We start from the raw sequence: 26,371 nt of genomic DNA, 5'->3' as shown, positions 1-26,371 counted from the left end.
GACTACTGTGATATTGAATGGTTTGCCTTGGATTCGAACTGAGATCATTCTGTCATTTTGAGGGTTGTATCCCAGTATTGCTTTTCCTACTTTTTTATTGACTATGAAGGCTACTCCATTTCTTCTGAGGGATTCTTGCCCGCAGTAGTATACCTGATGGTCATCTGAATTAAATTCACCCATTCCTGTCCATTTTAGTTCGCTGATACCTAAGATGTCGATGTTTAGTCTTGTCATCTCTTGTTTGACCACGTCCAGCTTTCCTTGATTCATGGATCTTACATTCCAGGTTCCTATGGAGAAAGAATCTTTACAGCATCGGACTTTCCTTTCACCACCAGACATATCCACAGCTGAGCGTCCTTTCGGCTTTGGCCCAGTCGCTTCATTCTTTCTGGCGCTACTAGTACTAGCCCTCTGCTCTTCCCCAGTAGCATATTGGACGCCTTCCGACCTGAGGGGCTCATCTTCCAGCGTCATATCGTTTTGCCTTTTGGTACTGTCCATAGGGTTTTCATGGCAAGATACTGGAGTGGGTTGCCATTTCCTTCTCCAGTGGATCACGTTTTGTCAGAACTCTCTGCTATGACCTGTCCGTCTTGGGTGGCCCTGCACGGCATAGCTCATAGCTTCATTGAATTACGCAAGCCCCTTCGCCACGACAAGGCAGTAATCCATGAAGGGGAGACCATCTTACTCCTTGTAATAAACCCTTAGGAGCAAGTGTTGAACACTTGACACAATGAGAAAGATGAACTCTGGGGTTTTTCCTCCATTGTCAGCCTTGAATTGGCTTGATAATGAATTCTTGTTAGTATTAAATTACCTCCTTCTGTTTTTCAGTCATCACCCATCTTTCTTCAGTGGACTGAATTTGAATAATTATCAGAAAGTCAAATGTTCTCTGCAAAGCAGGCAGTGATGAACAGGAGCCATCATGTCGGCCCTTTCTGCATTTAAAATGATCTGTATTTCTATTGGACTGTCCTCCCCAAGACTATTTGACAAACTCTCTTAATAGTTCCTGTCTTTCCTGTATAGCAGACATGTCAAATTCGCGACGTCACGAGACGTATCGGGACTATTTTGCCATTGCCGGCAATGGAGTGGGTGTGGCTTCTGGATGATGCGTCCAGCCCGTGGGCCAGCAGTTTGATACCACTGCTCTATAGAGAAAAATCATTTATGCAAGTTTAAATCAAAACTAAAGATCAAAAAACCAAAAAGTGTAGGTAACTATTCATGTCAGGCTGGTAAGAAACTGGGAAAGATCTATGTTTGTCCTGTGAAATCCTAAGCTATTTTAACTAGACAGTTTTGGCCTGTGTTGAAGTCTCCCAGAACTAGCATTTAGGGATTTTCAGATGTAGAGTGTTGCCATCAGTTCAGGTAGGAAGACTTACAAATTGAGCAAGACACTTGTAGAATTCCAAACAAGTTGTCCTGAGTGCTTACTAGGGGCTACAAGTGGAGAGAAGATGAATTCCTGTAGACTTCAACAATTCTCTCTCTCCAGCCTCTTGATGTGTCTCGATGCCAAATTGAGCATATCTCATTTTCAGTCCATACTAATAGATATGACAAAGTTATCTGCATGGAGAAAGGTAAATCAACTTATAGTGTGCAACCCATTTTTGGGAATAAAGAATGCTTTTGGGTGGGGAAATTGCAACCAAAAAACAAATTTTAAAAACCTTTGATAATCATAATCATAACAGTAAAGTTGGAATGGACCTTGGAGGTCATCTAGTCCAACCCCCTGCTCAGGCAGGAAACCCTATACCATTTCAGACAAATGGCTGTCTAGTCTCTTCTTTAAAACTTCCAGTGTTGGAGCATTCACAGCTTCTGGAGGCAGGTTGTTCCACTGGTTAATTGTTCTAACTGTCAGGAAGTTTCTCCTTAGTTCTAGGTTGCTTCTCTCCTTGATTAGTTTCCATCTGTTGCTTCTTGTCCTGCCTCTGGGCAATTTGGAGAATAGCTTGACTCCCTCTTCTTTGTGGCAGCCCCTGAGATACTGGAACACTGCTATCATGTCACCCCTCTGTTCTGTACCAGCCTGCTACCGGCCCTGCAGAAAAGGCAACCCCTTTACAAACAGCAAGAGGCTGGAATAACGTCTGCCAAATTATTTACTACAAAAACAAACAAGACACGAACCAAGATACAGGAGCTTTGAAACACTATCTGAGTGGTTGCTTTCAGCAAACCAGCCCTCCCCCACACATTCCCTTTATAAAGAGTTCAGGGCGTGGCTTCTCTCTGCCTCCTTCCGAGAAGCCCCACTGCCTTCCTCTGTTTATTCCTACTTGACTGCCTCCTGCGTCGGGCGTCCTTGAACAGGGCCAGCTGTGGGTCACCTTCATCCACACTGTCAGGCTCACACAGCTGGGTCTCCATGGTGACCAAGTGGGAGGGGCCTGCCTGAGGGCTATCATCAGCAAGATCTTCAACCCCCTCAGCAAGGTTTTCAACACCCCCTCCTCCTCTGAGTCGTCCGACCCAACTGCCGAACCCACAGGCTGACCCTGAATCACAACACCCTCGTCCTTCTCTTCATTAAACTAGACATACTCAATTCCAGCAGCAGTTCCTTATATGTTTTAGCCTCCAGACCTCTAATCATCTTTGTTGCTCTTCTCAGTACTCTTTCCAGAGTCTCAACATATTTTTTACATCATGGTGACCAAAACTGGATGCAGTATTCCAAGTGTGGCCTTACCAAGGCATTGTAAAGTGGTATTAATATTTCACGTGATCTTGATTCTATCCCTCTGTTAATGCAGCCTAGCACTGTGTTGGCTTTTTTGGCAGCTGCAGCACACTGCTGGCTCATATTGAAGTGATTGTCCACTAGGACTCCAAGATCCCTCTCACAGTTACTACCATTGAGCAAGGTACCCCCTATATTATACCTGTACATTTGGTTTTTCTTGCCTAAATGTAGAACCTTACTTTTTTCACCATTGAATTTCATTTTGTTAGATAGCGCCCAGTGTTCAAATCTGACCAGATCCTCCTGTATCTTAAGCCTCTCTTCTGGAGTGTTGGCTATTCCTGCCAGCTTGGTGTCATCTGCAAATCTGATGAGTTCCCCATCTATATACCCTCAGCCAAATCATTGATGAAAATGTTGAAGAGTAGTGGTCCTAAAACAGAGCCTTAGGGTACCCCACTGCATACTTCCTTCCATGTAGATGCAGTTCCATTGAGGACCACATGCTGAGTACAGCCGGTCAGCCAGCTATGAATCCATCTGGTGGTGATGCTATCTAACCCACATTTTTCTATCTTATCAAGTAGTAGGTTGTTATCTACTTTAGAAGACAAGATATAACCACAATGTCATGATGATGCCTTGTAGGAAATGAATGCATGAATGAAAAATAGTAGTTGTATATCAAGTGTCAAGCAATATAAATAATTTTAACAAGGAAAGTATTTGGGCACTAGAGGTTTTGAAAGAACATGGGATAACTTTGTTTCATCAGTCCATCTACTCCAGCATTTGTTATTCACGGTGTCCAACTAGTTTATTCTGTTCATAAGCAGGAGCTGGAGATGTAATTCTTTTCCACCACTGTGCCCCTGGATGCTACTCCCAACTCAGAGGTAACAATGCATTTTCAGAATTAATGGCCCTTGACAGACCTCTCCTTTATCAATTCATTTAATCCCCTTTTAAAGCCATCATCATATTTTTGACAATAAATTGCAGACATTAATGAAGAAAGCTCTCACTGAGGACAAAAGAGTTGCATTAAAGAAAGTAAAACTGTGGAAGCTATTTCATTGTCATTGATATTTGAAGGGAGAGGCATTGTTGTCTGTGTATTAATTAAATTAAATGGGCATTTATAACTTTTCTCAAAGCAAATTCACTCTATTCACTCAACTCTTACCTTGAGTTGTGCATAGTCACCAGTGTAAATTCTTGGACAAAATTTCTCTTGTTCAACAAATTTAACTCTTGAATGAGTGAGCAGCCTTTAAGACCCCTCAAATGTTTTTTTAAAAAAACAAAGTAATATATTCAAATTTTGTCCAGCAATATTTACATGACATACATACTGCTTGTGCTTTGGAAGACAAATTCTTATGCATCCAGTGGATCCTTAAATGCTTCTTTAAGGACTACAAGGTTACATCTTCAGTTAATTTAATTAGTAATATCATTTAATCTATTGATTAAACAAAATAAAATAACCAGGATCAATTAATTGATATTAAGTAGAATATAATTTAGTTATTTATTAATAATGATGATCTTGAGAAGTAATCTTTTTTCATTCACAGAAATAATCATTTGTTTCACTATTTTTCTGACTATATTATTAAATACATATTTCCTTATAATCAGACTCCAGGGCAAATGAAGTCCAGTTACATTTCTTTATTTATAAGCATTATGCTCCAAAGATAGCTGCAGATAATATTTGCTTTGTTTTTGCCTGATTTTCCATTTTGGTTTTAATGTGTTTATGTAAAAGTAACCAATAGCGTGGGCTGCAGGGTACTTTAAGACTAGGATACTCTTCTTTCAAAAAGATTCTTCACTGAAATCCTCCAGCCAGTCTTTCATCTTGGAAGGCTGGTAAGTAACATAGGATATCACTGACATAGTTTTTCAATTTCAATTTTTCTAATATAGTGTGCTATTTTTTGTAAAAAAAACAAACCTACCATACGTCTTTTTTCCTTGGAATGTATTGCTGCTTCAGAATTTAGTAGAAACTTAAAAAAATCTTTTTAAAAAGATTTGTTTCACCTTTTCCACTGTTCCTTTTATTGACAGACACCACTTCTCTCTTATTCTGGTTCTCCAGGGATGGGAGGGGGAAGTAGAAAACTAAAGTCAAGATGGTTGCCCCAGTGGCAACACAATTGAAACCCCCCCCCTTCCTTTTTACATGCAACACACATAAAAAAGGCACAGTGTTTCTGTCCTATAGTTCAACCACCCTTTTAATTTTTCTGCTCCTCTGCCAGACACCTCTGCTGTTTCTCAATATACCGTAATTTGTAATCTCTATTGCAAGAATATAGGAAACAATAAGCTATGAATTTTAGTTTAATAATGGAAAATGTGAACGATGCTATACAGGTGTGTCTTCTCCATTTCCTCCCACTTATCTTTCCCTTTACCTGAGCAGAAAAAAGAGCCTAGGTGGGTGATTTTAGACTGATGTTCAAACATGAGGTGATATATAGGCTATAGAAATTGAATGAATGAATAAAACAAATACATACAGTACATACATACATGCATGCATGGATGCATACAAACATGCATATCAGTTTCATAGCCACCATTAAGCATTAGCTGCCAGGCTTCCCACCTGAACTATGCAACAAATTACAAATCTCTAGATACTTAACATTAATTCAGCTCTTGCTTATATTTGGCAGAGAATATCTGAATATGACTTGGCAAGTTTAGGACTTTTATTGCAAGAAGAATGGAACTATAAAAATAGTTGACAGCCTGCTGCAGTCCAAAGCAGTCAATCTTTATATATCTATGCTCCAATGTTTAAACTTTTAAATTTCTTTTTCCTACTTTTCCATGTTAAAGGATGCTTCGTCTTAGGTAGTGCTGGTCCTTCCTAGACTAGAAGTCACTAGAAGTCCTACTTCACAAGCTTTGGCCGTTAGACAAGAGCTGAAGCTGAAATATGATCCTAGCTTGTTTATATGCCTGAATCTTGTTATGCTTTCAGTCTACATTATCTTTGTTTATTTTATGAGTTTGCACAAAGAACAAAATTGTAGCTAAATGGCTGCTTTTATTTATTTTATTTATTTATTTATTTATTTTAATCCCATTTATATCCCGCCCTTCTCCGAAGACTCAGGGCGGCTTACAATTTTAAGCACAAACCAATGTGCTTAGCAATAGCCTTCATTCTATGTATATGCCTGCTTATTAGGGCTTTCCCCCCACAAGCGGCATTATTACAAAGTCAGCTTATTGCCCCCAACAATCTGGGTCCTCATTTTACCTACCTCGGAAGGATGGAAGGCTGAGTCAACCTTGAGCCTGGTGTGATGCGAACCTGCACTAATTGCAGGCAGCTGGTGTTACTTAAGGAGGCATTAGCCCACTGCTCCACCAAGGCTCTTTTATAAACGTACGATTCATTCATATTGTTGGTCAAAAGTCAAAATGTTAGTTTAATGTGATGATTTAATTGTGATCTATGATGTTAAACAGGCACTTTGAGTTGCCCATTAAATCAGTTGGACAGGGGTCAGCATGTTCAAGGTTTCCTTACAGTTTATCAGATTATTCTGCCCAATCTTGACCTGATTTTAGACCAGACAAGATGAGAAGGTGACCTTCTGCCTTGCTGTCCTCTCTGCTGCCTTCTTTGCTTTCATTTCATCTTACCGGTAGTTGGTACCTGTCCAGCCTGGTTCTACTCTGGCACTAGAAAGTGATATCTATTCAAATGAAAGCATTATATCTATGAAGATTTCAGTCTGGGAGAATTGAATCCCCACAATTGAACCCAAAATTTATGTTGCTAAGTGAGACAGTTGTTAAGTGAATTTTGTCCCATTTTATGACCTTCCTGGCCAAAGTTGTTAAGTGAATCACTGCAGTTGTTAAGTTAGTAACACGGTTGTTAAGTGAATCTGGCTTCCCCATTGACTTTGCTTGTCAGAAGGACGCTAAAGGTGATCACATTACCTTGAGACACAGCAACGGTCATAAATATGAGCCAGTTGCCAAGCATCCAAATTTTGATCACATGACTTATGGGGATGCCGCAATGGCATAAGTGCGAAAAATAGTCTTAAGTCACTTTTTTCAGTGTCATTGTAACTTTGAACGGTCACTAAACAACTGTTGCAAGTTGAAGACCATCTGTATATAGGAATCACACTGGCGCGGGTGGGAGGTAAAAATGTGCAGACTGTACAACCATCATCTTCCCTAAAAAAGTTTTCAATATATTGCAATCGTGCATGTTTGACACCTCTAAATCTTCTGTGCCTGTTTTTCCTTTGATGAACTCGGCTATCTGCTTCCTGTTAGAAATATAAGCTGCTGCATATACTACATGCCCCTGTTGACGTTAGAAATAGTTAATACAAAATTATAGCTCTCTGGCACAGCTGTATGTTTAGTGGCTGTGTCACAGCCTCACTCTTGTCTAGGTTTACACATCCCATCAAAGTACAGGCAAGCAACCTAGTGGTCTCCAATTGTTTAGACTAACATTCCTACAGTCTCTTTCCATTCCATTCCATTCCACGCTAAAGAGACAAGGGAAGTTGAAATCCAACATAAATGACTAGATGCATAAAGTGAACAAAATAAAATGATTTGTTTGTCTGATGTCTTTAAGAATCTAAACATCGTTTAAAATCAGGACAGTAGAGTAAACAGAACTCACCATAATTAAAGCATAGTATGACCCTAACTGTCTCCATTGGAAACACCTTGGGCAGAAGTCGATAGATGCAGAAATAAACATTAATCAACCAACTTGATCAGACACTTTCTAATGGAAAAAAATGAGTGTTCTTCGGTCTCAGGTAAGCCAAGGGAGCCATCATTAAAGTGGAGCAAATATTTTCTTAATAGTTTTAATTTAGAAATCCATGGGGAAGAGAAAGAATATATTGGTGTTTTGAGAAACCAACAGTCTGTAATTTGTTCATCTGTGACAGCATAAATTAAACAGAAAATTACACATGAAATTGATCAGATGAAGGAAAAAGGAAGCATGTTCCTTTTTAGACTTATTCATAAACATTCAAACCATGATTTGGAATTGGAGAAATACTCTATCTAACTCTATTTCTCAGTGACATTTCACTTTCTTAATTAATGCAACTCACTGAATTATTCAATAGATTTCTTTTAAAAGATTTATTAGAAACCCGCTGCTTATCATCTTACAGTGAATGAAAAGCGGTTCTAAATGAGAAACTTCAACTGGGCTTTTGTAAGCACATAACTTACGTGCTATTATTACAGTAATCAATTCATGACTTTCAGCACACCAGACATATGAGTAGCTTTTCATTGTCCTGGAAGGGGTTGGATGAAAAATAATTAGATTATTTAACAAAAAATGGTTTTTGTGTGTGTGTTAACTCAAGACATAAACTAATATTCTATCTAGGTCAATAAAGTTTAAGTAGTGGTTTGCAGTAATGTAGAACTGGGGCTAACAGGGTTATGCAAAATAATAATAATAATAAAATAATAATAATAATAATAATAATAATAATAATAATAATAATAATAATAATAATAATAATAAGAAGAAGAAGAAGAAGAAGAAGAAGAAGAAGAAGAAGAAGAAGAAGAAGAAGAAGAAGAAGTTGGAAGGGACCTTAGAGGTCATCTAGTCCAACCCCCTGCTCAGGCAGGAAACCCTATACCATTTCAAACAAATGGCTGGCCAGTCTCTTCTTAAAAACTTCCAGTTTTGGAGCATTCACCACTTCTGGAGGTAGGTTGTTCCACTGGTTAATTGTTCTAACTGTCAGGAAGTTTCTCCTTAGTTCTAGGTTGCTTCTCTCCTTGACTAGTTTCCATCCGTTGCTTCTTATCCTGCTTTCAGGTGCTTTGGAGAATAGCTTGACTCCCTCTTCTTTGTGACAGCCCCTAAGATATTGGAACACTGCTATCATGTCACTCCTTACTCTTCTCTTCGTTAAACTACACATACCCAATTCCAGCAACCATTCCCTATATGTTTTAGCCTCCAGTCCCCCAATCATCTTTGTTGCTCTTCTCTGTAGTCTTTCTAGAGTCTCAACATCTTTTTTACATTGTGGTGACCAAAACTGGATGCAGTATTCCAGGTGTGGCCTTACCAAACATTGTAAAGTGGTATTAGTACTTCACGTGATCTTGATTCTATCCCTCTATTAATGCAGCCTAGCACTGTGTTGCCTTTTTTGGCAGCTGCAGCACACTGCTGGCTCATATTGAAGTGATTGTCCACTAGGACTCCGAGATCCCTCTCACAGTTACTACTATTGAGCAAGGTACCACCTGTACTATACCTGTGCATTTGATTTTTCCTGCCTAAATGTAGAACTTTACTTTTTTAACCATTGAATTTCATTTTGTTAGATAGCGCCCAGTGTTCAAGTCTGTCCAGATCCTCCTGTATCTTAAGCCTCTCTTCTGGAGTATTGGCTATCCCTGCCAGCTTGGTGTCTTTTGCAAATTTGATGAGTTCCCCATCTATCCCCTCATCCAAATCGTTGATGAAGATGTTGAAAAGCACTGGGCCCAGAACAGAGCCCTGGGGCACCCCACTACACACTTCCTTCCATGTAGATGCAGTTCCATTGAGGACCACCCGCTGAGTACGGCTGGTCAGCCAGCTACGAATCCATCTGGTGGTGATGCTGTCTAACCCACATTTTTCTATCTTATCAAGTAGTAGGTTGTGATCTACTTTATCAAATGCCTTTCTGAAGTCCAAGTAAATTATATCTATAGCATTCCTCCGTCCACTAATTTTGTCACTTGGTCAAAGAATGCAATAAGATTTGTCTGGCATGATCTGTTTTTGACAAACCCATTTTGGATTTTAGTGATGACTTTGTTTGCATCAATGTGTTCGCTGATTTGTTGTTTGATTATCTTTTCCAGAATCTTCCCAGGTATTGAGGTCAGGCTGATAGGTCCGTAGTTTCCTGGATCTATTTTTTTCCCCTTTTTTGAAGATGGGAACTACATCAGCTCTCTTCCAGTCCTCTGGTAGTTCCCCAGTGCTCCAGGATCTTTGAAAAATATAGTTCAGTGGTTCTGAGATCACGTCTGCCAGTTCCTTGAAAACCTTGGGGTGTAATCCATCTGGTCCTGGTGATTTGAACTCGTCTAGGCTGGACAGGTGCTCACTTACCATTTTCTTGCCTATCTTAACTTGCGTTTCTATTCTGTTATTTATGGCACTGTTTTGGTAGGTTGGACTGTTTTTTCCCTTTGTGTAAAGACAGATGCAAAAAATGAGTTAAATTGTTCCACTTTCTTCCTGTTGCTTGTCACTTTCTTGCCACTTTCCCCCACTAATGGACCAATCATTTCCTTAACTTTTTTCTTGTTTTTTATATGTTGAAAGAAGCTTTTTTTGTTATTTTTGACTTTGGTTGCAAGCCTTAGTTCATTTTGAGCCTTAGCTTCCCTCACTTCATCTTTGCAGGCATGGGCTATTTGCTGATATTCTGCCTTAGTTATGTGCCCCTCTTTCCAATTCTTATACTTGTCCTTTTTATCTTTTAGTTTATCAGAGAGTTCTTTATGCAGCCATGCTGGTTTCTTTTGAAAGCTGTTATTTTTGTTCTTTGTTGGTATTGTGCTAGACTGGGCCTTTATTATCTCACTTTTTAAAATTTCCCAAGCTTCTTGAGATTTTTTCCCCTTTAGGATTCTCATCCATGGAATTCTTCCCAAGGTTTCTCTAAATTTATTGAAATTAGCTCTTTTAAAGTCCAAGACTCTAGTTTGACTGTTTTTCTATTGCTTGTGCTTCCAGAATGTTGAATTCTAATATTGCATGATCACTTCCCAAGGTTCCTGTGGCTTCGACATTTTCTATCATTTCATCTCTGTTAGTGAGAATTAAATCCAATATGGCTAATCCCCTAGTTCCCTTCTCTACTTTTTGGGAGAGAAAGTTGTCTGCTAGGTTTGTCAGGAATCTGTTTGATCTTCCACTTGGTGCAGAGTTTGTCTCCCAGTTGATATCAGGGCAATTAAAGTCGCCCATTACTATTGTGATGTGCTTCCTGCATACCTTAGTTAGCTGATTAGCAAAAAGTTCATCTATTTCCTCTGCTTGTTTGGGCGCCCTATAGTATACACCTATGGCAATGTCATTTTTCTTCCCTTTTATATTGACCCAAATGCATTCATGTTTACAGTTTTCATCATTGTTGTGCTCTATTTCTGTAGAGATAAAGTTATTTATTATATAGAGAGCAACTCCACCTCCTCTTTTGTTTAGTCTATTTCTTTTAAATAATTTAAATCCCTCTAACTGTGTGTTCAATTTGTGGGTTTCATCCCACCATGTTTCTGTAATGGCAACAATATCATATCCGCCCTCATTTACCTGAATTTCTAGTTCACCCTGCTTACTGTTCATACTCTGCGCATTGGTGTATAGACATTTGAGGCCTTTATGACTGACCCTGTGTTTACGTGCTACATAACTTGTGTGGTGCCTGAGTTCCACTATTATCTTAGATTGCCGGGGACAGTGATGTTTTGTATCAATTAACTCACTGTCCCTGTTGTTTAGTTTAAATATTCCTCTAGAAAAGCTGTGAATTTATTGCAAGTAACTCAGTCCCTTTCTTGGATGGATGTAGACCATCTCTTTTGTACATTGTTTCATTGGACCAGCTACAGACATCGTGACTAATATAACCAAAGCCTTCTCCTTTACACCACTCCTTTAGCCACATATTAAATTCTGCTATACGCTGGCCTTTTCCATTTTGCTCCTTATACACTGGTAAGACCTCTGAAAAAGTGAGCCTACAGCCTATTCTGCTGAGTTCCTGCCCCAAGCTCTGGAAATCATTCTGCACACAGAGTACAAACCTTTTGGGACAGATCGTTAGTGCCAAGATGTACAATAGCATCCACATCACAGTCTTTGCTGGCATTGTTGACTATTTTGAAAATACGCTTCTTGTCCCTACTGGCAGTAGCACCTGGAAGACACCTGACCTCTTTTGAAACCTCTGTATCTTTTCCTAAATTTACATCTCTTATAACTGAATCACCAACCATAAGGTGGCTTCTCTTTTTGGGTACCTTTCTTTTCTTGCATGACTGATGTGTAATACCTGATTTGCACCTCTCCCTGTCAAAAACAAGCTCATCTCGGACCATGGTCCCCTGCTTATTTGAGTTATCACAATTACCTTGACCTGTTTCCTTAATGTCCCTATTAGAAATAAGAGAATAATTACAAAATATACAAATTGAAAACACAAAAATGCTCTTTATAAAAAATGCACATAGTCATCAAATGTGCCTGTTTTCTGGAGCTATTGGTTTATTGGGATGTGTGTGTGTGTTCAAGTGAGGTCCTGGAAGTGAAGTCTTAGATGTACTATTAGGCCATGATGGAAAAAGACTCAGCTTCACCTCCTTATATATCCAACTGAAATTCTCTTGCAAAATAAAAATGGGACGTTGAGGAAGAGATAAACTAAGTTTTCTGGCTCATGCAGTGGGATAGTTTGTTATAAACAAATCAGATGTGGGAAAGCACATCTTTGCTGTGTCTGACAAAACCCTGCACCTTCCCCGTATTCCCAATCTCCAAGTCTTCTCATCTGCCTGGCATAAGCTTTTGCAACTGACTGGGTTATTTTGCCTTTTGCTGAGTCAGTGTCATCAGGCCCTGAATTCCAAAAACCACATGTGAAAGCAGGACTGTCTGTGTAACTGAGAAAAGTATTGAATTCACTGAGAAGGAAAATTTAAATATTTCCACGGGTGTTGTAGGATGCTTCCAAATACTGGATACTTCTGTTTGTGGATAGACCTAAGCGTTGCAGGTATATATGAAAATGGGACATTTGTCCTTCATATGAGAATTATATTGCTTTTTGTAATGAATCAAGCGGTGCTAGACTAAAAATGAGAAAGCTAAGAGAAGCAAAGGCTGCATGTAAAAATGTATTTGTCTGGAACACTGCAATAATTCCACTATGATGGTGGCACTAATCCTGATCTAAACCACAGCTTAGTAATTCTGTAAGTACAATGGCAATCTTAATGAGACAGGCTCTTTACTTTTCTAGTGGTAACGCCACAAGATTCCTGGGTCTAGCCCCAACCTATGAATGGGGTGTTGAAATTAAGTATAGTCCTCCACGTATAGCCAGAGTTAAGCCCAAAATATCCAGTACTAAGCAAGACAGTTGTTGAGTGAATTTTCCCCCATTTTACAACCTTTCTTGTCACAGTTGTTAAGTGAAACATGGCAGTAACATGGTTGTTAAGTGAATCTGGCTTCCCCATTGACAGAAGGTCACAAAAGGTGATCAGATGAGCTCGGGGTACTGCAATCGTCATAAGTACAAGTCAGTCGCCAAGTTTCTGAATTTTCATCATAAGTATGAAAGACAGTCATAAGTCCCTTTTTCCAATGCCCTTGTCCTTTCCAATGGTTGTAAGTCAAGGACTACCTCCATTAAATGCAGTATTATATTTAAATTACATTGAATATGAAATTAAATTAGGCAGATTCTGGTCTAATTAGTTTTGCTTCAAAGGAAGCATTTGGTTGTACAGATAGTCCTTGACTTATCAATTGGGGTCACAATTTCCATTGCTAAGCAAAGCAGTTGTTAAGTGGGTCACACCTGATTTTATGACCTTTTGCACAGTCGCTGAGTGAATCACTGCAGTCATTAAGTAAATCGCTTTGCTTGTCAGAAGCTGGCTGAGAAGGTCAGAAATGATGATTACATGATTCCTGGATGTTGCAACCATCGTAAATACATGCCAGTTGCAAGGACCCAAAATTTGATCATATGACTGGAGATCCTGCAAAGGTTGCAAGTGCAATGGCCAGTCGTAAATCACTTTTTAAAGTTCTATTGTAACTTTGAATGATCACTAAACAAATGGTTGTAAATTGAGGACTACCTGTATTCTTAGATCTGAATGACAAAATAACAGAATATTGCTCTTCCCATATAGTCCGACTCTGACAGATTCAGCTGTCAGGAGTCAGGCTAATGTTTGCTCTGTGCCTGATCCTGGACTATAAAAATAATCAAAGAGAAGAAAGAGTTCCATGAGTCCATGCAAGTAAGAGTGTGCACCAGTGTGTATTTCTTCTCCTCTGAGTCTTTTGTATCTCAACATATTCAGGAAAATAACCAAGAGAGAACTAAAGAACTACAAGAATGTATGCTGCATGTGGCTTGGTTCCCATCTTTCTGCATATTCAATACATACCTCACTATTTATGACCTTGTAATCCCTTAATTCGGGGTAGAGTCAGGGCGACTGGATGGAACTGAGCATTTACGGGCCAGATGCCCTTCCTGATGCCACGTGGAGTTTACAGCAGATATTTTTTCCTTGCCTATATACTTTAAAATCATTTTTGGTGAAAAAGAAGTAGGCTACTTTGTATAAGAATTATTTAATTAATGTTATGACATCATCTCTAGTTTTGCAGCTATGTTTTAAGCCCAGATTGACATTAAGTGCATATCTTTTAATCTCATCTTCAGCTACAGCTGAAAGACAACACCTAAGAAGCTTAACAGCAAGTCGTCCTCCGCCCAGCTGCTACTGGTTTGTTTACCTAGACTTAAAAACACAGTAACATTTAAAAGAATTCTTTCTCAACTTTTTTCATACAGTCATGACCCAAGTGCTACTCCTAGGTGAGAGCTTCTGAGTACCAAATGTTACCATTCCTAGGAGGATACTTACTGTATATCATTACACAGTTCACATAGCAAAACCTGTACCAGGATCTGCTAATTACTCATTGCTGTAAGAGATACAGTATTGTCACTTAAAGCTAACATCCTGGCTGGATTCCACATCCAATACTTGCATTATCTTTTCCTTAATTCCATTTTCTCATCTCTTTTCAAGGCTGTGTTATATGAGAATTCTCTACAGGAATATGCATTAACTATTTTATGTATTGCCACATTATAAAATACAGCACACATATTTTTTTCCTATCAGAATATCGATCACACCTTAGTCTAAGAAAGGCTGTGCAACAAACCTAGATGAAGTCTGAATTCTGAGGATAATTTAGCACAGAATGATATTTGAATAAGATAGAACAAAAGGCAAAGTATTGAAGGAAGGAAGAAAGAAGGAAGCAAGGTTGGTTTACAAGGAGAGAAAAATATGAAGAACTATAATGAATGGTGCTAGTATAAACTACTTGTATTTCTCTTTAATTTTTTTGGCTTACTATTTCTCATTTTTGTGCTCGGCATATTGTTGCTCATCTCAAAATAGAATATTTTAGAGATATAAATCTAGCTAGAGGTATAGAGATATGCGAAGAAGCTAGCTCTAATTTACATAGGAGTCATGCTGACATGTTGCTTGTTGCAGCATAAATATGCTTTATTAACCATTTTTGAGGAGTATCCTCATGGTATTAGTAACATCTCATCCCTAATGTAGAGTTGTCCTTGGTGGTTTTGGTTTGGGAGATCAGTTTTCCTTCTTCTCCTAAGAAAAGTCTTGCCTTCCAGACAATCTAGAAATGAGTCTGAGGCTAAAGGATCTGGGCATAATAATCTGCTCAGTTATCGGCTTGGCAAGTCTGGTGGGGAAATGTTCCCTACCCAACTAGTTGCTGTGCACTGTGCCTCCGTGGTCATTTTGGGTTTGGCTGCAAGCAAGAAAGACCAGACACCTGATCTTTCTCTCTTTGAACTAGAATAGCAATTCCCAAGAGACTGACAGACCTGGCAGCCAGGTCACATAGATACTTTTTGGTGTGTCTGTATGTTCCATGTAAATAGTTGGGTGAATGCTGAGAAGATGGTAAGTATGGAAGCAAGGAAAGTACACAGACACTCAGAGGTAAGTAGTGGAGTGTGAGAGACAGAAAAGACTCTTTGCCTGGCCAAAAATGATGTATGGGGAGTTGGCTTTAGTAGAAGAAAGGAAAGAACTAGAAGTGCAATATCTGCTCTTTTGCTCACAGAAGCATAGATATTTTGATCTTCTACTTCTTGGCACAATCAACTATTCCTAGTAAATTAATTGTGCCATCAGAAGAATAATGGACATTAAGGCTAAATAAATATTTAAAAATTAATAAGCCTTGTACCCCTAAACCTGCCCCACACATTTTCAGGAGAACAAATGGTATTCAATTTCCCTAGGTAGATGATTCACCAATACTGGTTGGCATCCACCAATAGCTGTCTTGAAATGACACCACGTTATATTGGTGGGCATCTACCAATAGCTGCCTTGAAATGATGCCATTTTATTGTATGAGGGGAGCCACACACAATGAAGTTTTTAGTCCTTCTTGAATGGCGGGTGAGAACCTGAGAACTGGAGAGAAACAATGAGACAATGCAGAAGAAATTGAGAGGGCTAAAGATTGCTGGGATTTGGGGCCTGCTGCAGAAGAGGTTTAAGCAGGCAGCTTCTTAGATGCAGAGTCAGAAAACAAATAAGAGTATGATGTATCATGGTTATTTGTGCCAGTCAAAGTATTATGGATCATTCAGGTGGTATTGAAGACATATTGATGAAAGAAGAGCAATGTGTCTGTACCTTATCTGGGAATGTTCTCTTAGGGACCTTACCGTGTCATAAACTTTTCAGTACGTACATTAGGCAATCCACATTGGAGCTTCTTTCATTGTTGGTTAAAGAAAACCAGAAAGAAACAGTCTTTTAATGGAGATAGATGCATTCTAAAAAGATGTTTAGCCATCTTATCATAGTATCATTAGTCAACATGTCCCATTGTTGCTATCTACTATTCATCACCTCTACTTTACATGTTTGAGTTATTTATTGTTTTATATATTTTACTTCATTTTCAGTTCCCTGTCTGGTGATGCATGCTCTAGCACTGAATTCCCCAACCTTTTGAGGTTGGCAGCCTGGAGCAGGGGAAAGGTGGGAAAGAAGGGATGGTTTTGGGGCGGGGTGACTGCATGAGCACATGCACGCATGTAAACACCCATTGCTTGCACTTCTGGGGCCATGAGAGCTTGTGCAAGAGGGCCCATAAGCACCCAAGACGCTTATGGCAATGCTTGGACCACATACACCTGTAACGCTCATGATGATGCTCATGCAAATTGGGCCACAAACACCCACAACACTCATGACACACAAGTTGTACCACAAATGCCACAATGCTCACGATCACACTTGCACAAATGGGGCTGCGAACGCCTGCGATGCTGACGGCGATGTTTGTGCGAGTGGGGATGTGTAAGTGTGCACTGGCCAGCCACTCACACGGCCTGGTGGTCAATAGCGCATGGCCCAGTAGTGGGCAATGGCTCACAGGTTAGGGACCCCTAGTCTGTATAACTCTGACAAATATTAGCATTAAAAATATGAATGGTTTTGGTATCAATTTATGAAGTGGTTAACTACTTCGGGAAATAGAAATCAGTGTTCTTAAAAAAAAGTCTCAGTTTTTTTAAAAAAAACTTAATAAGCATGCACTTGCTAGATAATTTGATTTCCTTCAGTTTAATTAGAGAAATTCATTATAGCCATTATTGTTTCTTGAAAGTTCTATAGTGAATCTCCCTTTTAAACTTCAATTATGGACTGAATTGTATTTAAGCTTATTATAGGTACATAAAGGAAGGTTGATTAAAATAGAAAAATGATTGAATCTAATTATAATAAAACTGTATCAATTGCAGACAGATTATTCAGAACTAAATAGGAAAAGGGTTTTCATAGGTAAGACCAAAATTTCCTCATGAAAAAAGTCTCTATCACATAGGAATGCAAAGGATTTGGGAAATCACTGTTGCATTATTCCTTACCAACAAGAGGACTCTTTTTAAAATTCTATATAATCATTATACTGGATGCACATTTGAGATTGTTTGTTTTTAGCACAGTTGATTATGAGGAAGCAACCATTGTGATTTGCAAACTATGGTTTACAGCTTAATGTGTGGGGGCAATGATGGTTTATTCCATGAAGTTATTCATTTACTTATTTAACTATACTTAAATACTAATAGCTCATATGATACCATTTAACTTAATTGTTCAAATATAACAGGTAATAAAATGCTTATTCTTATCCATTTTTTTTAAAAAAAATCTTAATTACAGTTGATTGCATTTTGTGACAATGAATTATGTAAGTTAAGTACTAGAAAATGCAATTATTACTGAGAGAAGAGAATATTTGTAACGGGCTTGAACTGTGAGGTCCTTGGTGCTCTCTGAGCTTGGGGGTTTTCTTGCAGATGTTTTTTTATCAAATTAGATAATATCAGTTTGGTAATGAAACAGTTGCAAGAGAACCATCAAGCTCTGAGGACCCCAAGGACCGCACAATGCAATTGTTATGATGTATTTCCACAATTTCACATTAAACTTACTGCTTGCCAATTGATAATGTTTTATCTGATTCTACTACTGTTACTCTCCTGCTTTGTTGCTTGTGTCAAGCAAATATCATATGGAAACATATCCCAGTCATCTCTACATGGTTGCTATCATACAGAACTATTACTCTTTTTTCTTGGCTATAATTGTGGCCAAAAGATATTGTTTTGCTATATGTTAATGAAGTGCTATTAACTACAAAGATTCATGCAAAATAAATATGTTATCTTTGCTAGTTTAGGAGGCAGTGGTAAGGCCCCTCCTCAAGAAACCTGCCTTGGATCCAGCTATTTTAAACAACTTTCGTCCTGTCTCCAACCTTCGCTTCCTTGCGAAGGTTGTTGAGAGCGTGGTGGCACGGCAGCTCCCTTTGGTCCTGGAGGAAACTGAGTATCTGGATCCATACCAATCGGGTTTCAGGCCCAGGTACAGCACGGAGATGCCATTGGTCGCACTGGTGGATGATTTCTGGCAGGCCCGAGACAGGGGTTATTCCTCTGTCCTGGTCCTTTTAGATCTCTCAGCGGCTTTTGATACCATCGACCATGGTATCTTGCTGCAACGTCTTATGGGGTTGGGAGTGGGAGGCACCGTTTTACGGTGGTTCTCCTCCTACCTCTCGGGCCGCTCGCAGACGGTGTTGACAGGAGGGCAGAGGTCAACCCCTAGGCCCCTTAATTGTGGGGTGCCTCAGGGGTCGGTGCTCTCGCCCCTTCTGTTCAACATCTATATGAAGCCGCTGGGTGAGATCATCCGTGGTTTTGGGGTGAGGTATCATCAATATGCCGATGATACCCAGCTCTTTATCTCCACCCCGAACCAAGACAGTGATGCCCTCGATGTGATGTCCCGTTGCCTGGATGCGGTACGGATTTGGATGGGGAAGAACAGGATCCAGCTCAACCCGGCCAAGACTGAGTGGCTTTACGTACCGGCATCTCGACTTGTCCAAGAGGTTCCATCTTTGGTTATGGGAGGAGAGGTGTTGCCTCCCGTTGATAGGGCGCGCAATTTAGGCTTCCTCCTGGACTCACGACTCAGTTTTGAAGATCATATTGGAGTCGTGGCCAGGGGGGCATTTGCCCAGGTTCGCCTGGTGCGCCAGTTGCGCCCCTATCTGGACCGAGATGCCCTACGTACGGTCACTCATGCACTCGTTACCTCTCGGATAGATTACTGCAATGCTCTCTACATGGGGCTGCCCTTGAAGACCACCCAGAGGCTTCAGCTGGTGCAGAATGCGGCCGCGCGGGTAGTGATGGGAGCATCCCGATACTCCCATATTACACCCCTCCTGCGTGAGCTGCATTGGCTACCAGTTGTCTTCCGGGCGAGATTTAAGGTGCTGGTACTTACCTTTAAAGCCCTACATGGCTTAGGCCCGGGATATTTGCAGGACTGTCTGCTACCGGGGACGACTTCCCATCGCCCAGTGCGCTCACACAGAGAGGGCCTCCTCAGGGTGCCGTCGGCCAGACAATGTCAGCTGGCGACCCCCAGGGGGAGGGCCTTCTCTGTGGGAGCACCAGCCCTTTGGAACCAACTCCCCCTTGAGCTTCGGATGGCCCCAGACCTCTGGTCCTTTCGCCGCGACCTCAAAACTTTTTTCTTCCATCAGGCTGACCTGGATTGATGATGGGTTTTTAAATATGTTTTAATTTTTAACTGTGTAGTTAATTTATTTTGGGGCTGTTATTTAATTCTTTTTTAATTCTTGTATTGTTGTTTTTTATTGTTGTTAGCCGCCCTGAGTCCTTCGGGAGATAGGGCGGCATATAAGTCCCAAAAATAAATAAATAAATAAATAAATAAATAAATAAATAAATAAATAAATAAATAAATAAATAAATAGGGCAGCTTCTGTGGACCTAATTAACTAGTGTGCCATTGTGTCTAATTTGTGTATTTCCTTTAATATCTTTTCAAGCTTTGGTCTATTGCAGGGGTAGGCAACCTTGGCTCTTTTATGACTCGTGGACCTCAACTCCCAGAATTCCTGAACCAGCTGGTTCAGGAATACTGGGAGTTGAAGTCCACGAGTCATAAAAGAGCGTAGGTTGCCTACCCCTGGTCTAGGTCTGTTAAGACATCAGACTAGAAACTAGAGTTCTAGTCCCACTTTAGACATGAAATCCAACTGGCTGATTTTAAACCAGTCAATCTCTCTGTCAGACCAATTTACTTCAGAGGGTTATTGTTGTGAGGAAAATAAGAGGAGGAAAGAATATTGGATATATTCACTGCTGTGAGTTATTTTTAAAAATAATAAAAGATGGGATTAAAAATCTAACAAAAAACCTTAAGCAGGAGAAAAGAAATAGCAAATAGGTAAACTGAGGAAGAAGTCCAGGATAAAGTAATTGAACAAAATAATTCATTTGCAGCCACTCTTTAATTTAGTCATACATGCATCCTATTTATAATATTTCCACTTTTCACTGGGCACAAAAAATGTTGCTCTTTGCCTTTTCAACAGTTAATTACTAGTCTTCCTGATTAAAGTACTTCCATGCTCTTCTATGGGAGATCAAATAGTTAAGAATTACCAAGAGCTCTGGTGCCATCTTACACATGTGAAGTATTGCACAAATCCCAATGCTCTGACCATTAGTCATGAACTAAGATTTTGACCTGAGCTTAGCTAATGAACCATCTGAACAAATTCTTCTGCTGAATTAAGCGATGCTGTTTATGTCCTATCCCAGTGACCGGAGGTTATGATGGTCTGGATAGAGAACTGAGCTCTGGCAAGACTAAGTAGCTCTGGATTTTGAGGCCCTCTGGCTCGGGGACTATTCCATCTTTGGTATTGGGTGAAGTTGCACTCCCCCAAACAGAACTAGTATGCAACTTTGGAGGATCATCCTAAACTCACCACTTTGCTCAAAGAGCAGGTGACAGTTGTGGCTAGGAGGGTTTTTGCACAGTTTCATATTGTGCACCTGGACTGAGAGGTTCTGCTCCCAGACACTCATGCCCTGGCCACCTCCTGGGCGGACGACTATAATGTGCTGTACATGGGGCTGCCATGGAAGAGAATCTAGAAGCTTCATCTGATGCAGAATTCAGCAGCATAGGGAGTGCACTGGTTGCCAATTTGCTTTAGAGTCCAATTCAAGATGCTGATTTTGGCCTTTAAAGCCCTTTGTTGCTTGGGGCCAGGTTATTGGAAGGATTATCTTTTCCCAGTTACATCTGCCTATCCTATCAGGCCCTTTAGAAGAGGTCCTGTCTACGAAAATGTTTCATCTGGTAGGATCCAGGCAATGGGCCAGGGCATCCACATTGTCTTCCCCAAGGGGAGATTGGCCACATCCTTGATACTCTTCTGGAAGTCCCTCAAAACATGGTTGTGTCAGCAGCCTTGAGGATCTGAAGGAAATGATGATCTAATGAGATAATTGTATTGTGTTAACGCCAATTTTTCCCTACTATCTTGTTATCAGTAATGTTGCCTGATGTCTTTTTAACTGTACTTTTTAATATTTTGATTGATTAGTTTTTTATTGTGCACTGTTTTGTTGACTGTCACTCATAACCTCATGACCTCCCATCTGGATTACTGCAATACATTTTACATAGGCTTGCCCTTGAAGAGCATTTGAAAACTTCAACTGGTGCAGAATGTGGCTGCTCGAGTAGTAAATGGTGTTTGATATTTGACACATGTCTACTGCTATGTGCACTGTACTGGCTATCAGTGTACTTCCGGGTACAATTCAAGAGGCTGTTATCACTTTTAAAGCCCTTCATGGCTTGGGGTGGGGTTACCTCAGGTCTGTCTTTTCCCAGTTGTTTCCACCCATCCAATTTGGTCCAGCAGGTTGGCCTTGTGCAGGTCCCATCTGCCAAGGAATGTCAGCTAGCAGGGATGAGGAGGCCTGCCTTTCTGCCATAGTGCTTGCTCTCTGGGACAATCTAGAGATTAGGATGGCCTCAGCCGTGTTGATGATGACAATGATGTCAGTGATGTCTGACTCTTGATGATTCTATGGGCCAAGTCTCTCCACATCTTCTGATCTTGCACTACTTCTTTCAGTTTTTCTATGCTCTGGCTGATGTCAGCTTTGATGGACTCCAGCCATTCTGTTTTTTGGCGGTCTGGTTTCCTTTCATCGCTAACTCTTCCAAACACAATTGCTTTCTCCAGTGAATTCCCCTGCATGACATGGCCAAAATAAGTGAGACACAAATTTGTGATTTTTCTTTTCAACGATATGTCTAGTGTTATGTGCTCCAGTACTTGCTTGTTGGTCTGTTGTATCAACCCCGTTGGCCTATTGTAATGCCTTGAAGAGTTGGCTATGTGCCCAGGCCTGGGATCCTGAGGGTGTTAAGAGTTCTGTTTCCTGGTTATGTTAACATCAATGGATTATAATTTTATCAGCTGCTGTATATTTTATTTTATTTTGTATTGTGCTTGTAGTTTGTTCTTAATTAATTATATGATTGCTTGCCATCCAGAGTCAATTGTTTGATATGGGCTGCCATATAACAAATAAACAGCATTTGATATTAATGTATAATACTTTTCCCCCTTGTATTTAGTGAAGTTGCATAATAATAGCCTGGAATTATTGGCTTTGATTTCTGAGGTGTGACTTCAACATTCAGTTCAGTAACATACCAGTAATATCAAGGAGATAAATAATGAGAATGCTGCTGAGAGCAGAAATGAAATCATGTTCTGCATATTGTCCATTTATTCTATTTTTTTATTTTTATTTTCTTAACGGGGCTAGGGAGAGATTCTACCACCCTCCACATTATACATTCCTATCAGTTCAATGCTTACCTCCCCCCCCCGCCACAATTCATTCAAAGGTTTGCTCTTCTACCTTTGTGTCTCTTGGAAGAGAGGCACTTACTACCTGTGAGAACAATATACAGATATGAAAATCAAGAGGGTGTACTTTTACGTTTTAGTCATCTCTCCATACGAGATACCTTCACTCTTAACAACATGAGTACATAAATCTTTCAGGTGGAAAATGGGCTCTGCAGGCTGTTCCCACTGCCCATGGGGTAGCCTGAGATTACATCCATCTGCTATGAGAATGCTGCATCATTATTAGTTGCACATCAAGTACCAGAATGAATGTAAAATAAAGAAATTCCTTTCTACATCAAATACTCAGGTATTCACTATGAACTGTGAGGATGTAATCCTTAAAACACATTACTGGTACTACTGTTACATATTTTCTTAGAAAATATAGCTTAGTACGCAAATGAATGTGAGGGTGACATTAAGACAGTGTGTTTATAAATTGTTCCCTAATAACATGGCTCTGGCTCTTTTTCTACAGCCTGCGTACAATTGTTGTAATTCATAGCCTGGACTCACATCTCATACCAACATGTGGTTTGCTTATTTTTCACCCAGTATGTGTGAATCCAACCCACTGTGGTTTGTAAAATAGAGCTTATGCTTCAGTAAATTGTGTAAATGCAGGCAGTTTTTGTTTAATCCATAAGCCATTATTAAACAAAATATAGGTTAGCAGAATGAGCAAATTCAGCCTTTAAATAATATGATCAGTATGCTTTGTATTATAAGCAGAGAATGCTTTCCCCTATCCTAGAGAGTATATGAGATAGATAGGATAAAATATAACAGCAAGGGGGTGTGTGCCTAATATGGATTAAATAAAATGTGCATGTACACATGACTTGCAAAGGTTTGATTTGTGAGTAGTATCTAGTGCTGTAGATCGAAAGAGGCATTTTAGAAAATTGACTAAGATGAAATTTCATAGGGAAGGGTTGCCAGGAGCTGGGGAAAAAATCCTGAAGTGTATTTTGAGAGGCAGAAGGAGAAACTGAGGTTAAAAAGAACAAAGGACAAAATAACATATTAGGTATCTTGACTTTTTCCTTAGAAATAAATGCAGGAGTTGGGGATGTTCCTATTTCTAGGACTACTCCTGACTTTGAATGAAATGTCTACCTGCAGTGTCATGAAAAAGCATTAACTACTTATTTTTTCCAGGTAAATTTTTTAAAGAGGGGCTGTTTGTGGGATTTCTGCTACGTGATTTAAGGAAACCCGCTCTTTTTATTTCCAGATTACAGTTCTCCACTTGCTTCTCAAAAAGCCTTGCCCAAAGAAAATGGAACACAAGTGAAAGACACCCAAGGAGGCCCCACTTTTCATCCCGTATCTGATTCCCTCGATCCAGACTCCGAAGCCCCTTCCACCAGAGTCCTTGAGGAAGAGGAGGAAGGATTGCTTCCTATCAACCAGTCAAAGGGAATGACTCAAAGCAGGCAAATGTCAAAAACCACTTTTTCTGAAAGACCTACGGAGGATTCTTTATATTCTATCCTGTTTTCCACCATGGCCAGCAAAATGGATCCAGCTACGAACAAGCACGGGAAAGAATCTGCGCTTGAGTATTCCTCTTCAGGCTTTGACCTAGGAAGCAGCATGGGACCCAGTCTCCTGCCCTTGTCTCCCATCTTTTCAACTGAGACTACTACAGACCCCCAGCTGGTCTCAGAACTTCCTCCCAAGATTACCCAAGAGAGCTCAGTGGCTGCAGTAGAAATAGCAGGGCAACAGTTAGCAACTGTCGCTGCAGTAGAAGGTGATCTACCAGAAGGAAAAGACACAACACAGGAGGAGATTTCAAAACCTGTAGCGGGAACCATTGCAGCTGAGAGGGAACTGACAAGAGAAGATCTCCTAGGTTCTCATGAAGACAATTTCCAAGTAACCGAGACTGTTTCCAGGACTCCTAACAGCCTATCAAATCCCAGCTCTTTGGGGCATTTTGGGGACTGGACCAGCGGACAAGCCCCTACTCCAACTGCTAATCAGAATAGCCAGGATACAAAACTGCCACTCATCACAACAGCTGCAGCAGAAAAGAGCTATACAGGACAAAACAGAGATCTCTTGCTTGCCTCAGGAGTTCCCTGGAGTTTGACACAGGTAAGAAAAGTGTGTGTGGGCCATTGAGTGATGAGTATTTAAATTTAGGAACTCCTGTGTTTTTAAAGGCTGGGAGAAAACAAATAAACCATTTAACCTTGTTTTATGTTATTTACATTCTTCATCGTTTGTGATCTGCCTGTTAATTTCTTCACAGGTGGTTATTTTCATAACCCGCACAAGCATGAACCAGAACTATAGTACTAAAGTGCCATAGATGTGCAGGATCAAAATCCTATTTTAAAAAGCTGTAACATTTTTCTATAGAGGGGCTTAAAACTGATTAATTGAAAATTAATTTCCAGGTTATCTTTAAGGCCCAAATCCTCTCAAGGTGGGTATATATGATAATATGAATAAAAGAAATGTGAAAATCAGTATACTGCAAATGTTATAATAGCCCTGCATATCAGTAAAACAAACAATTTTAAAAGAAATCTTCATTGAGTAATTAATTACTTGAATAATAAACTATCAAGTTTTAGTTTGGAGTAATTGAGATACATTTTTCAAAACCATGCTAAACCTCATATATTTAGAATAGCCTAGTAATGACAGCTTAGCATTTCTGCTTAAAGTCATGAAACAGTAATTCTAGAATTCTTAAAAGTTTGAATAAAATTTTTTAACAGTAAGACTTCTGTAGGCATGTCAACTATTTTGATACAGTTGAGTGTGTTTTGTTTCATTACATAGGAGCAAAAATTGCCAGTTTTTTGAGATTTTTAAATAGGTTTATTGTATTAATTGATCTATTTAATTTATTAATCTTTAAATTAACTGAACTGATTCTCATGATATTTGAAGTATTTTAATTTTTTCTCAGACATTCTTTTTTTAATTGTAATTGTGATACTATGAAGACCAACTCTGAATTAAGTGTTTGTTCTTCTGATGTTCTTTTGGTCATTTTTAAAGGTTCAAATAACCCTTGTTCTCAGATTCATCTACTGTGTCTACTTCTTTGAATACCCACATCAGATCTGAGAAATATGCTACCAGCTAGAGTGTAAAATAAGGGATAAAACAATTGATTGTCTGATTTGGGATAAAACTTCATATTCATTTTAAAAAATGATTATGCTGTTTCCCAAAATATTTCCATGTTAACTCAGAGATGTCTTCATTGGTTTTGTTTTGTAGATTATCTGTAAGGACTGGAACAACCTGGCAAGCAAAAACTACATCATCCTGAACATGTCAGATAACATTGATTGTGTGAGTCACTTGCTTCTATATTTAAATCTCTGGTTCTGTCATCTACAATTTCCCCTCCCTTTCAATAATGCTTAATGAAAGTGGTTTATTATTTCCAGGAAGTAGTAAAATAC

The 26,371-nt window shown here is 39.6% G+C and overlaps 1 protein-coding gene across 1 annotated transcript in view; it reads left to right on the top strand.

The window, feature by feature from the left end:
* The window catches only part of PODXL2 (podocalyxin like 2), a gene marked incomplete at its 5' end in the record, with an annotated part of 65,691 nt that overhangs the window by 25,131 nt on the left and 14,189 nt on the right, over positions 1–26,371 (top strand). The window contains 2 exons of the mRNA XM_081317734.1: positions 24,172–25,040; positions 26,184–26,258. Coding sequence (XP_081173860.1) covers positions 24,172–25,040; positions 26,184–26,258 — 944 coding nt within the window. The remainder of the gene's footprint in view (positions 1–24,171; positions 25,041–26,183; positions 26,259–26,371) is intronic.

The sequence above is a fragment of the Vipera berus genome (genome assembly GCF_964194415.1).
Source record: "Vipera berus genome assembly, chromosome: 2".
NCBI lineage: Eukaryota > Metazoa > Chordata > Lepidosauria > Squamata > Viperidae > Vipera > Vipera berus.
The sequence above is the reverse complement of the archived record's forward strand: the minus strand, read 5'-3'. Positions and strand labels throughout refer to the sequence as shown.